We start from the raw sequence: 16,500 nt of genomic DNA on the forward strand, positions 1-16,500 counted from the left end.
TGTTATGCAGGGGTCATGTATGTTGTGTCAGTGTAGCTACCTTGTGTTTGATCAATTATTCATGAATCAGAGCAGGTTTTTGATACTGATAGTCCTTACTCATCATCTGCAGGCTGTTAGTGAGTGAGATACAGATGCTGACTCACTGGCCTTTCTTTTCAGAAGTGACTCATTCCTTCTTTTATGGACATTTGATCACTTTGCCATTTTAAAGAGAAACAGAGTCCTTTAAAATTGTGTACTTGTTTTCACTACTGAGCTCAAATGCTTCACTTCTATGCATTGCTGTGTGTATATACTGTATATATATATATATATATATACAACAATGCATAGATAGATAGATAGATAGATATATAGATAGATCAAATACTGCCAACTGTACACCATTCTAGAATAAGATTTAAGAGTATTAAAAAGGCCTTTTAAAACAACTCAGACTGAAATCGAGAGAAGACTAATGGGCTAGGATACCAACCTAATGAAGTTTGTCCACTGGATTTTTGCTGACTGTACAGACAACCTCATCTGCTTGACCAAGTGACCATTAGGGTCTTGTGGTGGGGTGGGTATTGTGGTGGTTTTTAAGTGTTTCTGTATGCCTAGTTGCCTACACATTGAGAGTACTTTGCTTTTGTGAACCATTTTATCTTTGTACATTTTAATATTGTTAAAGTGCATACCCTAAACTAACATGAGCCTGACATAACGGGATAGGTCAGCCAAATTTTTAAATTCTGTCATCATTTTATTTACCTTAAAGCTTTCCTATTGGATTAAGTTTTTTGTTTTGTAAGTGGCCAAGCACCAAAGGTGCATAGGCATCTATTGTACCCATTAGCATTCTTCTTTTTCTAATTCATTTTGAGACGGGCACTATGATGGCTAATCAATGCCAATAATAACCGAGCATACAACTGATGCTTGTGCATTAGTAAAGCGTAAATCACTTCCGCGAGAGGAAAACTAAATCGGACGCAAGGAAACGGGAGCCCGCGAGCTCATTTCAAACTCCCACGTGCGCGTGACATGTCCTCTGCGCACAATTCAAGCCCTCGCTTACAATACAAGCCCTCGCGCGTGCATGGTCATTCCCCACATCCACGCTCGATCTTCTCACCTCTGCTCAAGGAAACAATTTTACTTTTGTCAGTCGTGGGGCGGGGCTTGCTGTTTTATTTGTTATCTCAAATGCCATTGGTTATTCCCCTTTTCCTGAAGTCAGTATTGGATGCCTGTTAGAAGATGATTAATAATTCACTTGATTTGACACACGACTTCATCAGTGGACCAGATACATGTGAGTTATCATGTCATTGTTTTATTTATTTTTGTCTTTATTTAATGTCATTTAATGCATTGTTCATTGAGTAGATCTTTTCTAGATACTTGATTAACTGGAAGTCTTCTGATTGCTAGTGATTGCAGTCTTGTGATAAGAGATACACATATCAACCCTTTTAACAGACTGTAATGATGCACACACACACAAGTACAGTAAAGAAAAAAGCATTTGAATTTTCTTTTTTTTCGGAAATGTATTGCATTTTTTTTTCTTTAAATCAGGGTCAAGGGAGACCAAGGACTGGAGGATGTACAGATCGCCAGGTTCATGTTTTCTTCAAGAGGCATGGACCAACATAGTTTCATATCTGGTAAAAGTGTCCAAGCATCAGTTGTATGCTCGTTTATTATTGGCATCGATTTGACGCCATAGGGCACCCCATAGACATAGATGGAGACCAACAGCTCAAAGTTGCACTAGCATTCATACTACATAATTTCCAAACCAAAGGGGCCCAGAATTCTTTTTTCATCTGATTCCTTGGGTCAAAACTATTTTTCTCATTTTTTCCCCACAATTTTAAATTCAAGTTAAACCTTTCATGATTAACGTGCAAACAAATTAAATGAAGAGCATGCCAAAATGGACAAGGCTATATCTTTATCTTAGATAAACTGCCCTTCCCAGTCCTTTACCATTCTGTCACAGACTACATTTCTCATTATCCTTTGTAATCATTATAATAACATTTATTCCAACTTTGTGTCATTTAGTTTTGTGTTCACTACAGGTCCTGAGTGTGCTCAATTGGCCTGCCAACTCTCCTGACCTGAACCCCATAGAGAATCTGTGGGATATTGTGAAGAGAAAGTTGAGAGACGCAAGACTCAACACTCTGGATGAGCTTAAGGCCGCTATCGAAGCATCCTGGGCCTCCATAACACCTCAGCAGTGCCACAGGCTGATTGCCTCCATGCCGCATTAAAGCAGTCATTTCTGCAAAAGGATTCCCGACCAAGTATTGAGTGCATAACTGAACATAATTATTCGAAGGTTGACTTTTTTTGTATTAAAAACGCTTCTTTTATTGGTTGGATGAAATATGCTAATTTTATGAGATAAGAATTTTGGGTTTTCATGTGCTGTATGCCAAAATCATCAGTATTAAAACAATAAAAGACCTGAAATATTTCAGTTGGTGTGCAATGAATCTAAAATAAATGAAAGTTTAATTTTTATCATTACATTATGGAAAATAATGAACTTTTATCACAATCTGCTAATTTTTTGAGAAGGACCTGTATATAAATTGTGCATTTTAGTCAGTTGGTGTATTTGTTGTTTTCAGTCCTGCTCCCTGTCTGGATTGTGTTACCTAATCCTGGTTGGATTAACTTGGTCTATGTTCTTATTTAATAAACTATTGCTGTATTTAGATCCTAGCCCTTTCCACCATCATAATAGAATTACTCAATAGAAGATGGATCTACCAGCAAAACCAGACCACAAAATAAACTTTGTATTTTTTTTCTAAATTGTCATAGTATTGAGGTTTATGTGGAGGAGTTGCTTTTGTATAACCACCATGTGCCTGATGACAAGGTTATGTTAAGAGACTGTTTCTGCAGTTAACATGATCCAGATATTATCATAAATTTACCCGAAGAAGACCCCAGCTTGACTCTGGCACAATTTATTGACTTTTTCCTGCAGATTTGTGGATCTGCCTTTGCAGTAGGGGAGGATGAGGAGGATGCTACCCCTAAAAATTTTGGCAGGGGCAGTAGATGGCAGTAGATGGCAAGCTCTGGTGGCCAAGGACCTTGACTGTCCATGGATTCCAGCATGCCCTACACTGAGGATCACAAGCCCAGTGTTTGTATTGTTTTCCACTCCTGAGTCACTCTTCAAGTCAATTATTTCTATTTTTTGATGTAGAGTGTCAGTAGGAAATATTAGTTTACATCTCCAAACATTATTTTTGCCTTTAAATGTAATAATCCAGTGAAATTTTTATTTGAACAAGGAGTCTAACAGCAGCCAGTGCTCCACACAGAGATCTGATCTCATCATCATCCAGTCTGTCTGGAATAACATGAACAAATCACAAAATGAGACAGACTATATCCAAAAGAACTGTGCCAATGTCTCAAGAAACCTTCAAAACTACAGTACTGTGCAAAGTTTTAGACACTGTAAAAATGCTGTAAAGTGAGGATGCCGTCAAAAATAATGCCATAAATAGATTTGATTAATTAATTAAATTAAATTAATATTTGTAGTGACCACACTATGAGTTAAAAAAAGCTTTTGTTCTAGGTGCACTTGGGCATTGTTTTTAGGTAGCTTTGCAGGAAGGTTTCTTAAAGTGTCTTGGAGATATTGCCACAATTCTTTTGGATTTAGTCTGTCTCAGTTTGTTCTGTTTCTTCATGTTATTCCAGACAGACTGGATGATGATGAGATCAGATCTCTGACTGCTGTCAGACTTTTTGTGCAAACACAAAAAAAATCTCACTAGATTATTACAATTAATGGCATAATTATGTTTAGAAATGTAAACTGATATTTACTACAGACACACTACAGCAAAAGATAGAAATAACTTAAAATCATTTTTTGTTGGTGAAAATACTAGTGCAAATGACTTTTGCACAGTAATTTATGTTGCACTTAAAGCTTGTAAGGCAGTGCCCAGGCAACCGAGACTGATGTCCAGTGTGGAGGATTCATCCCTGATGTCGGGGCAAGCAGCAGGCATTCCGGTCTGCTGCAAGAGCCCGCTCCAATCCAGGAGTCTGCACCAGAGCCTGCTCTAGTCCATGAGTCTGCTCCAGTCCATGAATCCAATCCAGATCCCATTCCAATCCACGACTCCACTTCAGAGCCTGATCCAGTCCATGAGTCCACTCCAGAGACTTCTCCAGTCCAAGAGTCCGCTCCAATCCCTGCTCTTTTTTATGAATCTGCTCTAGAGCTAGCTCAAGCCCCAAAGATCTGTCCTGCTATGGTGACAGCCTTCCCACCTGAACCATCTTGGTGGTCTGCTACACCATCAACTCTGCTGAAGTAGTCTTCAGCTCCATCTGCTCCACCCTGGTGGTCTTCTGCTTCATCGTGGGAATCTTCAGTTCCATCTGCTCTTCCCTGGTGGTCTTCTGCTCCTCCATGGCTTCCTGCTCTGCTGGCTCCACACAGGCTCTATGGTCTACCTCTGTCTCCAGGCCTCATTTTAACACATGGGCCTAGCCCACCATACTTCCCCTGATCCGCCTCCACTCCACCTCCCTTCTGGATTTCTGTAACTCTCTAAGGAGTGTCTGGAATATGCTCCTTAAAGGGAGTGCTGTGTCACGACCATCAGCTGGATTTCCCTGTTCATCCTCCTGTCATGGAGCAAACGAGACAAGAGGCATGTGGATCCAAATGCAATGCTTTATTATAAGACGTAGGCAAAACAGGTTTGGGTCAGACACCAGCAAACAGATATAGACAGGGCAAGATGAAAGATTAATCCCAAAACAGGCGTTGGTCAATCAGCGGTGAACATAATCCAGAGGCTGAGGCAAACGGGTAATTCAACAAACAGGCGTGAAGCAAACAAGGTCCAAAATGGCAAGATAAACAGTAGTCCAAGACAGGTAGATGATCAGGACATGGGAAATGGGCAATAAACAAGAAGAGACTACACTAAGACTAGATTCTAGTAACAGGCCAGGACAGGACAGGAAAACCAGCTCTGTAATGTAGCTATATGCTATACAGCGATAAGCGCTAACAATACTCAGCTTTGAATGATGGTTTGAGACTTGAGAATCTTCATAGTATGTGTGTGATTGGCTACAAGCAGGGGCGTAGATGACGTGGGAGACATGTGCCCCCCACTTTTATCATCACGGAACTTCGTCCACCGCACTTTCTTGGTCAAGTGTGTTTGATAGAGGTTTTCAAGAGCTGGTTTAAATAAATATAGATTTAAACTCAAAGAAACAGGATAGTCTGTGCATGACCTGATGTTTGTTTCAGACCGAGAAGGCGAAATGAACATCACAGAGCGCAGAAAGTCATAACAGGAAACTCCTCATATGGACAACAGCATCCAGCTATCACTGTAAGAAAATGGTTGTTTTCGGTTTTGCTTTTTTCAAGTCCAAAGAAATCTCCAGAAAATGACAAATTATATGAACAAGGCAGTGCTAATTGACAGCATTTATTACAGTATAGAAACTATTCTGCCTTATTATGTGATAAAAAGTGTTTGTAGTATATAAACAAATCATTATTATTTGTTATTGTCCAGCAGTTTAGATTTCTAAACCAATTAAAAGCCAGAAGTAGAAATATAAAGCTAGAAAAAAAGCTAGAAGCTAGAAATATTTCACAATATTACTGCTTTTGCTGTACTTTGGATTAAATAAAGGCATGCTTGGTGAGCAGAAGAGAATTCTTTCAAAACATTAAAAATGTTACTGTTAAAAACTGTTGACTAGTAGACTATATAGATTACAGAAATGTTATATCATAATGTTATATATATATATATATATATATATATATATATATATATATATATATATATATATATATATATATATATATATATATATTAATTTCTGTCCCCCTCACTTCTGAAAAGATGGCTACACCCCTGGCTAAGGGTGAGTCTGTAATCAGTACAGTACAATAAGTTCTGGAAAATGCAGTCCAGGGAGACGTGTAGCAATTCATGAAAAGGGTCATAGTGGTAAAGGTGACATCTGATGGTGAGTGAATAGAAGTCCATGGACCGAACTCCTGACACCTCCTGAGTCCTTTTACCATTCTGTCATGGACTACATTTCCCATCCTATTATGATATATGTGTCATTCATTAGTTTGGTGCTCACTATGTAAGTCGTGTGCTTTAATCAGTCAGTGTAAGTTGTTGTATTTGTTGTTTTCATTCCTGCTCACTGTCAGGATTGTTCCCTGTTCCTGGTTGGATTATCTTTGTCTGTTTTTCTTTAATAAATTTTTGCTGCATTTTGGTCCTCGCCTTATCTCACCCTTGCCATCATCATAACACTTTGATATCCTGTCCTGAAGATACTGTGAAAGTATAGTCTTGAAGGTACTGATGTTTTAGTGCAGCGCCACTTCGTGACATGATGCTATTTAAAAATATATTTATAGCTTTTGATCAGTTTTATCTATTTGTCATGACAGATTCCTTGGATCTCTTTGAGAACATTTGAACCAGTTGTGCCATAATCAGTTAAATCATCTGCCTTTTTTTTTTTTTTAAATGACTTTTTTGAAACTCCTCATGAATCAGTGGTCTGATTTTCACCAAATTCAACTTAGATCATCGTTAGACCATGCTGGCAATATATTATTGAAACTTTGAACTTCAGTTTCATTTTCCATATTAATGCATTTGATGGTATGATGGTAAACTGCATCAGCTATATCTCTGCAAAGATTTTATATATTGATACCAAATTTTATGTGTCATTGTAACCTTGCAATGACCACACCACATCATTTTGGTTCCAGCCATTACAACAATTACACCATATTACTGGTGAATATATTTATGATTTTTCAGCAATCTTAACAAAAATTATTTTAAAATGTCTTTAATAACTTAATGTTGCAGTTGCTTTGATGCTATGCTTAGCTCCTCGTTTTGCCTATGTTGGGCTTTGCACCCTAATAGCTGAGACTACAACATTTAAGTAACATTTTAGTATTAGTATTTAGTAAAGTGCAATTTAGTTTTTTGTTTATTTGTTTGGCCACAGAGTACCGTGAATTGTGTTTGTGTGTGTGTGTGTGTCCACAGATTACATTAGATTTGACTACAACTGTTACAAATAGAGTTTTGTTTTGTCCACTACAGTGCAGCAAAAGGTCATTCCATTAGTCCATTGGTGATGGGCAACTCTGGTCCTGTAGATCTTAAGTTTAGCCTCTTAAGTTTAGCCCCATCCTTGAAGTCTCTTAAAATTTTTATAAAAGTCTTCAGGATTACTTGAAATGAAGAGGAAAATGTATTTGATTAGGGTTGGAGCTAAATTTTCCTGGACAGTGGACCTCCTGTCAGGGATACGCAGGACTCAGTTGCAGGTAACAGAGTTTATTTAGCCCACACTGGGCAAACAGGAAAAACAGGAGAATGACTACTCCACAGTGCAGAGCAAAAGAATCCTCTCAGCGGGAACCAGTCCAAGTGTCTTCTGTGACGCAACGTCAAATCACATCAACCAGAGCGTCATTGAGGACGCAACGTCATATGGCTCACCAAAATCCCTGAATGAAAGGACAGAACGCAGAGAGGAGCTGGGGAGAGGTCTCGGAAGATCCCAACAGAAAGGTGATGCAGGGACCGGAGGCAGAACCAGTCTAGACTGACAGGAACAGTTCCAGAGGGGAAAAAGCACAATTCCAAAAAAAACACTTGGAGTCTAAAACATGACAAGGCAGGACTAGGCAGACTGGACAGGACGATCACACTCGAAGCACAAAACGAAACACTTGATGGTAAAAATAATCACAATGGTCTGACAAAAGACAGAGCACGAGAGGAACTAAAATAGAGGAGAGCTAATGAGGGAGGAGTGGCTACAGGTGTGACGGAACACAGGGAATTAAGGGTAATGAGTGGGATGGGGGAAGAAACACTGACAGCAGAACACATGAGCTGTCAAAACAAAACCCATGTGTTCTGAGACTAGACACACAGACAACAAGACAAAAATACAGCATCACAGACCTAAGTCATGACAGTACCCCCCCCCTCCAACAGCACCACCAGGCGCAACCAGGAGGGGCTCACCTCGTCGCCGGCGGAAGTCCTCAATCAGAGTCTGGTCCAGAATATCCCGAGCCGGAATCCAACTCCTCTCCTCAGGACCATAGCCCTCCCAGTCCACTAGATACTGGAAACCCCGACCACAGCGTCTAACATCCAAAAGCTTTCTCACAGTGTACACTGGAGTACCATCCAATAAACGAAGGGGGGGGAGGGGGTTTGGGGGAAGAGACAACGGGATTAAGGGGGGACCTAAACACAGGCTTAACCCTGGACACGTGAAAGACAGGGTGAACCCGACCAAGCGTGGGAGGAAGCTTGAGCCACACTGCCACCGGACTCAGGACCTTGGTGATGCGACATGGCCCAATAAACCTGGGTGCCAACTTACGAGAAGGCACCCAGAGAGGCAGGTCTTTGGTGGAAAGCCATACCTTCTGACCGCAAACGTACTGGGGAGCCGGAGTCCGGTGACGGTCAGCCGCCATTTTGATCCGTCTGGAAGCCCGGGCCAAGGCCTCCTCAGCCCTCCTCCAGGTGCGCCGACACCTACAGACAAAGGCCAAGGCAGACGGGACCGCAGCTTCAGGTTCCTGTGCAGGGAAAAGGGGTGGTTGATAGCCAACAGAACATTGAAAAGGAGACATACCCATAGACGCCACCGGGAGGGAATTGTGGGCATATTCAACCCACGACAACTGCTGACTCCAGGAGCTCAGACTCTGTGATGCTAGGCAACGGAGAGCACGCTCGAGATCCTGGTTGGCTGGGAGACAAAGAACAGGAGCAGAGATGAAACGGGACTTGAGAGCACCAAAGGCCTCCTGAGCTTGTACATTCCATATGAAAGATACCTTAGGAGAGGTGAGTGCAGTTAAGGGTGCAGCAACCAGGCTAAAGTTCCTGATGAATCACCTATAGAAGTTGGCGAACCCCAAGAACCACTGCAACGCCTTCCGTGAGTCAGGGGTTGGCCACTCGGCCATGGCCCTTACCTTAGCGGGATCGGCCTTGATCCCCTCCGTCGAGATAATATGCCCCAGGAACGAAACCGACTTGGCATGGAACACGCACTTCTCCACCTTGACGTACATCTGGTTCTCCAGCAGCCGTTGTAGCACCTGACGGACATGTTGAGTGTGGACCTGCAATGAGGGAGAGAAGATGAGAATATCATCAAGGTACACAAAGACAAATCTGTTCACCATGTCTCTCAACCCATCATTCACCAGGGCCTGGAAGACAGCTGGGGGACTAGCCCAAAGGGTAGGACCCGGTATTCAAAGTGTCCCGTCGGGGTGTTAAATGCTGTCTTCCACTCATCCCCCTCACATATACGGATCAAGTGGTAGGCATTACGGAGGTCTAGCTTGGTAAAGACCTTGGCTCCCTGTAACAACTCAAAGGCTGACGACATCAAAGGCAGAGGATACCTGTTTCTTACAGTGATGTCATTGAGGCCACTGTAGTCAATGCAGGGTCGCAGGGAGCCATCCTTCTTAACAAAGAAGAACCCAGCCCCAGCAGGTGAGGAAGAGGGCCGGATAGGCCGGCATTTAAGGAGTCCTGAATATACTTGTCCATGGCCTCTCTCTCAGGACCAGACAGGGAATACAAACGACCCTTGGGCGGAGAAGTGCCTGGGAGGAGATTGATGGCGCAGTCATACGGCCGATGAGGAGGCAGGGATGTGGCCCGGGACTTGCTGAAGACCTGACAAAGATCACGGTACCCCTCCGGGACCCTGGCAAGATCACCCTCCTCAACCTGAAAAACAGGAGACACAGAGCCAGGAGACAAAGCAGAACCAAGACAAGATGCAAGACATGACTGACTCCAAGAGAACACAGAATTGCCGGACCAATCCACATGAGGGTTGTGCTGCACCAGCCACGGGTGCCCAAGGACAACAAGAGCACCCGGGGAATCTAGGAGGTACAACTCAATTACCTCATGGTGATTGCCGGACACAGTTAAACTTACAGGGGTAGTGGAATGGGTGATGGAAGAGATGAGGAGACCATTTAGGGAGCGAACAGAAATAGGAGAAGGAAGAGGAATGGTAGGAATACCCCACCGTGCCGCAACAGAAGCATCCAGGAAATTGCCTTCAGCACCAGAGTCAACAAGTGCAGAACAGGAATGAAAGGAGTCCTTGTGCTGAATCGAGACCTTTAACAGGGTACAGGAGATGGGGGAGTCGACATGAGGAGTAGCACCCACCAGGATCTCCCGGACTACTGATGGGCTCTGGCTTTTTAACGGGCACTGGATAGCTCGATGGCCCGGCTTCCCGCAGTACAGAGGTGGTGGTCAACTGGCTGGAATGCTGTCCCAGAAGAATGCCTTGTTGACTGACTGCGACTCTTACTTGGTCTGCACCTGCTGAATCCATTGATGGTCAGACCGTTCTGTCAGGGATACGCAGGACTCAGTTGCAGGTAACAGAGTTTATTTAGCCCACACTGGGCAAACAGGAAAAACAGGAGAATGACTACTCCACAGTGCAGAGCAAAAGAATCCTCTCAGCGGGAACCAGTCCAAGCGTCTTCTGTGACGCAATGTCAAATCACATCAACCAGAGCGTCATTGGGGACGCAACGTCATATGGCTCACCAAAATCCCTGAATGAAAGGACAGAGCGCAGAGAGGAGCTGGGGAGAGGTCTCGGAAGATCCCAACAGAAAGGTGATGCAGGGACCGGAGGCAGAACCAGTCTAGACTGACAGGAACAGTTCCAGAGGGGAAAAAACACAATTCCAAAAAAAAACACTTGGAGCCTAAAACATGACAAGGCAGGACTAGGCAGACTGGACAGGACAATCACACTCGAAGCACAAAACAATCACAACGGTCTGACAAAAGACAGAGCACGAGAGGAACTAAAATAGAGGAGAGCTAATGAGGGAGGAGTGGCTACAGGTGTGACGGAACACAGGGAATTAAGGGTAATGAGTGGGAGGGGGGAAGAAACACTGACAGCAGAACACATGAGCTGTCAAAACAAAACCCATGTGTTCTGAGACTAGACACAAAGACAACAAGACAAAAATACAGCAACACAGACCTAAGTCATGACACCTCCAGGACCAGAGCTGATAATGTATACTGTAGTGAACACATAGCATGTCTTTCATAACACAGTGTTCACAATCTGTAAATCAGTTGAACATCCTAATGTCTTGTAATGCATAAGTTTGCTTATTTAATAAATCAATAAACAGTAAACTCTGATGGTATGTTTTAGAGGGCAATGTCATACTATAGACAGACATGACAGGAAATGCATGTTTAACTTATTGGTGAGAATTCTAAGTCAGTCTGAAAATTATGAAATAGTCCTGACTGTTTTCCAGAAAAAAAAGAAATGTTAAGATTCTAAACTGAGTGTCTAATCGAAATGATGAAACTGATTAACTGGGTTACAGAGTACTTTAAATCTCATTAAGCTTATTGGTGTTGTGAAGAAAGCAGAAACAGAATGAGAAAGAAGAAAGAGAAAATGTGAGGCAGAGACCTGAAGAGAAAGATCGGATTTAGTAAAACAGAATGCAGTCAGATTTAAATTAATGAAGTTAGACTGAGCAGAAAATGATAAATACCTTAAAAGAAATATGGATGGACAATTATATATTAGCAGAGCAGAAAGAATGATCAAGATTCTATAGAAAAGCATGTTTACATTAATAAAGGCAACTGTCATAACTCGAGTCCAATCATAACTGCATTATAAACATTTAAAACATTCCAGAATGCATTAAGTCTATAAGCCTGTCCAAAACCACAACAGTAGTCATTTGATATTCACAGTTGCCTCAGTGAGCATCGCTGCAGTTTAGCTGGTCAATATTTTTCTTCCATTCTTCAATCAATATGACAAGACTCTTTGACCACAAGGAACATATATTGTATATGTGCCTGACACTAAATCTAACATTTTGTTTGAACAGCAAATTTGTGTTCTTCACAAGATGTTTTCATCAATACATTTCAGTATGGATTGAGGACATGTTTTGAGACGGAGAGATCTGTGTAACTGTTCTTTCTTTCAGCATCAGTCATATTGAATAGAATTGTTAGCACTGCCTATAATATCATAACATCAGTTAAATCTTAAAATCCTTAGCATTTTAAAGAGATTTTTAAAGAGATCATTAAGACAAATCAAGCAGGTTTACTGACACCCTATTTTGTTTTGTGTTTGTTTGTGTGAGTATTTTAAATAATGTAAGAGATAAAAGGGGAAATTTGCATCAGGATTAAAAATTGTGAAACCAATAGTCACATAATAATATTTAGGAAGATGAATATGCATACTAATCATGGAATGGTTGGATGTCCCCAATCCCAAAACGTTTTTATAATTTCATCAGAACATAATCATTTGTAAGGTTTATATAATTAGTCTTAGACTAGTATTTTCACCAAAAAAAAAAGAAAGAAAAAGGATTTAAGTCAGTTTTATTTTTTTTATTTTTTTTTATTTTTTTTGCTGTAGTGTATCAGTAGAAAATATCAGCTCATTCTTCTAAACATTAATTTTGCCATTAATTGTAATAATCCAGTGAGATTTTTATTTGAACAAGGGGTCTGACAGCAACCAGTGCTCTACACAGTGATCTGATCTCACCATCATCAGTCTGTCTGGAATAACATGAAGAAACAGAACAAACTGAGACAGACTTCATCCAGAGAAACTGTGGCAATGTCTCCAAGATACTTCAAGAGACCTACCTGCAAAGCTACAGTACTGTCAGAACATGGCAGTTTGTTCTGTTTCTTCATGTTATTCCAGACAGACTGATGATGGTGAGATCAGATCTCTGTCTGGAGCAAACAAAACTCATTGGATTATTACAATTTATGGCAAAATGAATGTTTGGAAATGTAAACTGATATTTCCTACTGACATAATACAGGAAAAGATAGAAATAATTAACTTAATTGTTTCTATTGGGTAAAATACTAGTGACCTAAGACTTTCACACAGTACTGCATTTATTGAATTAAAAATGAGACTTTTGTGGTAATATAGGTTTTCATTCAAATATATAGGCTTTATTTGGCTTATATGGATATAGTCTTGATATTTTATGTAATTTCACATATTTTTTATTTTTTTGGATGTAATATTGATGTGGCATAATGTAGATCGATGCAGTGAACAGTAATGCAGTGAACAATTTAACATCCCTGTGCTTTTAAAATAAATACCAACAATTTGTAAATGCCACTTGAAATCTCTCTCTCTCTCCCTTCTTCAACTGCTCCTGCTAGATGTCACCACAGCAGAATTATCCACACAACCATTTTGGCACAGCTTTTACACAGGATGCCCTTCCTGACACAAACCCACACTAAGAGTGCACAAACAAGTGCAACCCCAGTGCCAAGACACAATAAATTTGAGGATCAGTGCTAACTGTTGTATAATCAACTTATGTAGAAATAACTATAGGTAATTAATGCTACAATTTAATTAGCCTAGTACTTTTGTTTGTTCGTTTGTTTTTTGTTTTATTTATGTTTTGTGTAATTGTGACAGGTGTATTTGAGTGGCACAGAGCTCAACTCAATGAAACAGTTCGATATCTCCATCTTGTGGTTAAAATTAGCACCGTTTACATCGCATCAGAATTGTTGAACGGGTTGAGCTGTCCATGGTTCTGAACCGAAGCGGGCTGCTGTCCATGGTTCTGAAGTCTGTTTCAGGTTCATCATAAGGGCACAATAAAGGCGTGGTTCTTTTATGCGACCCCCAGTTCTGCACCAAATAAAACAGAATCGATGCAGGTTGATATTTCCAAGACATTTGCCAATTTCATGCTACAGTGACTTATATCGTTTCTATCAAACCCTCCCTTTTCTTTTTTTGTTTTAATGCTCAATGGCCCAGTATAGTCTCGGCTGAAGTGACATTTGAAATTTTTAACCACTAATTTTTATGACCTATAAGATTCTGATGTTAAGGAGCCGACGATGTCTGATTAACTGTTATAGCAATAAATAACATACAATAAAAGTGGGGTTACAGTGCCTTGATTTATGAGTGTGAGTACAAGACTTGACAATTCGCTTGCACTAGATGAACTGTGTGTGTGCGTGTGTGCACGCGCGCGGACACCTCTGGCAACCAAACCAAGCGAAGGCAAGTAAACTGTATAAGGTTTCGTTAGGTGGTAAAGGAGATCCAGCTGACCGCTTTATATCTGGTTTCCTGGTTTTTTTTTCTATCGCTATCTACCTCGCGCTCCTTCAGTTTAGTATTGGGGTATTTAGCTTGCATTGTTGCACTTACCGCAAATATACTGCAAACCGGTTGTTTGTGATGAAGTTTTAAACTCCATCGTACGTTACCGCAGAGTTGGCTCGCGGTAGCGGAGAGAGGCGGACGCCGCGCGGGGTCGTGTTACTTTGCGTCTTGCTTTTTATAGGAGGAATGGGGTGAGAAGTGAAATGCCAACTGTCTGGAAACAGATCGTGTTCTCCTTCGCTTCTGTACTCAGCATCGGTTCTGTGGTACTTCTGGTTGTGGCGCTGGCCACGGAACGCTGGATCACCGGAACCACACTGTGTCAGACAGGAGTGGATCTGGTGAACGCGTCTAGTCCAGAGTTCGAGCAGTTTACGGGACACATTTACTACGGGCTCTTTCAGGGCGGGAAAACACGAAGATGCGGGCTCGGGATCCGCCGCTCCAAAATATACAGTAAGAGCACTAACGTGTAGAATAGTTAATCATTCAATGTGTACCTATATTATTCCAAAACACAGTTGTATAATGCACTGTATGGTTAGAACAGGTACAGTAGCTATAGCCTATGCCTCCGTTTTGTTGTTTATGTCATTGTTTTTAGACATTACTTAAACTTTGGTATTTTTGTGTTTATGTTTGTTTGTGTGTGTCTTTTTTTTTTTTTTGGTCTGCCATAACAAAGCTCTATGACATACTACAGGCCTGTACACTACTGTTAAGGAATATTTTTTAAAGATCTTAATTTTATGTATTATATGTGTCATTTGTTTTTTGAATGAATTGAATGAATGGATTAAAAAATATTACTTTGATATATATTTAAAAAAATACAATTGTATTAAACAATACCATAACATTATTACAGTAATATTTCAAAAAATTACTGTTTTGACAGTATTTTTGATTAATAAATACAGCTTGAGTGAACATAAGAAAAACTTTATAAAATCTTACCAACCTCACACCTTTGAACAGTGGTACATGCATACACATAGTACAGTTTCCATATCTCTTTACATATATTATTAAGAGGTACATACAATCTATCTATGTTTTCATAAAAAAAGTATAATTTCCAATTTTGTGAGACCTAATCTCTGTCTCTCTCTCTTTTTTACAAATTCTGCAGTTTTCCCAAAGCTCATCAAAAAAATCAACAGTGGTCTTCACATGATCATAATTTTCTTCCTTTTCATTGCTATTAGCTTTGCAGTACTCAGTTTAGCTTTCTGTATATATAATGCCAGAAAAGTTCCTTACCAGTCTATTAAAGGACCTTTTGGCCTCTACATCTGGAATTTCATTGCAGGTAAATCAACATAACACATAATCTAAAATACAATGTTCTGCGCATGCCTTTGGACAATCAGCCCTGTATCAACAATAGTAACAAGAACAAACTGTGATTCATTACTTCTTTTGATTTTTAATCATATATCCACTCTTTCAATCCCTTCTCTCAGCTCTGTTCAGTGCAATGGGCTTTGCATGTTTCCTCGCAGCAATCCAGTGCCATCAGCTCACAGAACATGTGGCTAACTACCGTGAGAGTCTTTTTACCCTTGTGATCCTTGAGGAGAATCTTGGTTTCTCCTTCTGGTTGTGTGTTGCCAGCGCTGTAACACACGGAGTTAACATTCTTGTAGTAGCCTCCAGTAAAATTCATCTTCCTAAAATACAGACTAAGAAACCAGAGGAACCCACAGCCACTGGAGATGATTTTCTCTACTGAAGAAGGATGAGCTGAATGCAGGTCAGAGATGAGGCTGTGCATATGAGCCAAACAGAGTGTTTATGTGACCCTACATCTACTATACCTGAAGTGATTCATTAGGTGATATGATGTTATGACTACAGACTGTGGTAGTCATACTGAATCTGTGGTTTCTATTACACAGCTTTATTATGTGGCATATACTTAAAAGAAAAATCATTTCAATATGCTGTTTGTTTTGGAGGACAGCAAAATGTTTTTGACTGACACAGGTTATGGACAACTGCAGGTTTTCCAAACTGAAATGTGTATGTATTTTAAATTGTAAAAATGTACAAATTATATATTTATCTTACCTCAATTTAAGCACTGAGAAATATACAATATGTAATAATGCATCATTACTGTCCGATATGTAAGAATAAATTACTTGATGTTTAAAATGTTCCCTT

General features: G+C 40.4%; 1 protein-coding gene across 1 annotated transcript; it reads left to right on the forward strand.

Moving 5' to 3' along the window:
• The first annotated feature begins 14,272 nt into the window (after nt 1-14,272).
• clrn2 (clarin 2) lies at nt 14,273-16,346 on the forward strand. The gene is made up of 3 exons (XM_026204944.1): nt 14,273-14,787; nt 15,464-15,643; nt 15,798-16,346. Exons 1-3 carry the CDS (start codon nt 14,535-14,537, stop codon nt 16,064-16,066), a joined length of 702 nt encoding a protein of 233 aa, XP_026060729.1. The 5' UTR covers nt 14,273-14,534; the 3' UTR covers nt 16,067-16,346.
• Nucleotides 16,347-16,500: the final 154 nt, after the last annotated feature.

Source organism: Carassius auratus, chromosome 26 (assembly GCF_003368295.1).
Source record: "Carassius auratus strain Wakin chromosome 26, ASM336829v1, whole genome shotgun sequence".
In the NCBI taxonomy this organism is placed as follows: Eukaryota; Metazoa; Chordata; class Actinopteri; order Cypriniformes; family Cyprinidae; genus Carassius; species Carassius auratus.

Coding starts and splice junctions, on each gene's coding strand:
- clrn2 (XM_026204944.1), top strand. CDS start 14,535: ATGCCAACTGTCTGGAAACAGATCGTGTTCTCCTTCGCTTCTGTACTC. Junction 14,788..15,463: donor CCGCCGCTCCAAAATATACA/GTAAGAGCACTA, acceptor CAAATTCTGCAG/TTTTCCCAAAGCTCATCAAA. Junction 15,644..15,797: donor CATCTGGAATTTCATTGCAG/GTAAATCAACAT, acceptor CCCTTCTCTCAG/CTCTGTTCAGTGCAATGGGC.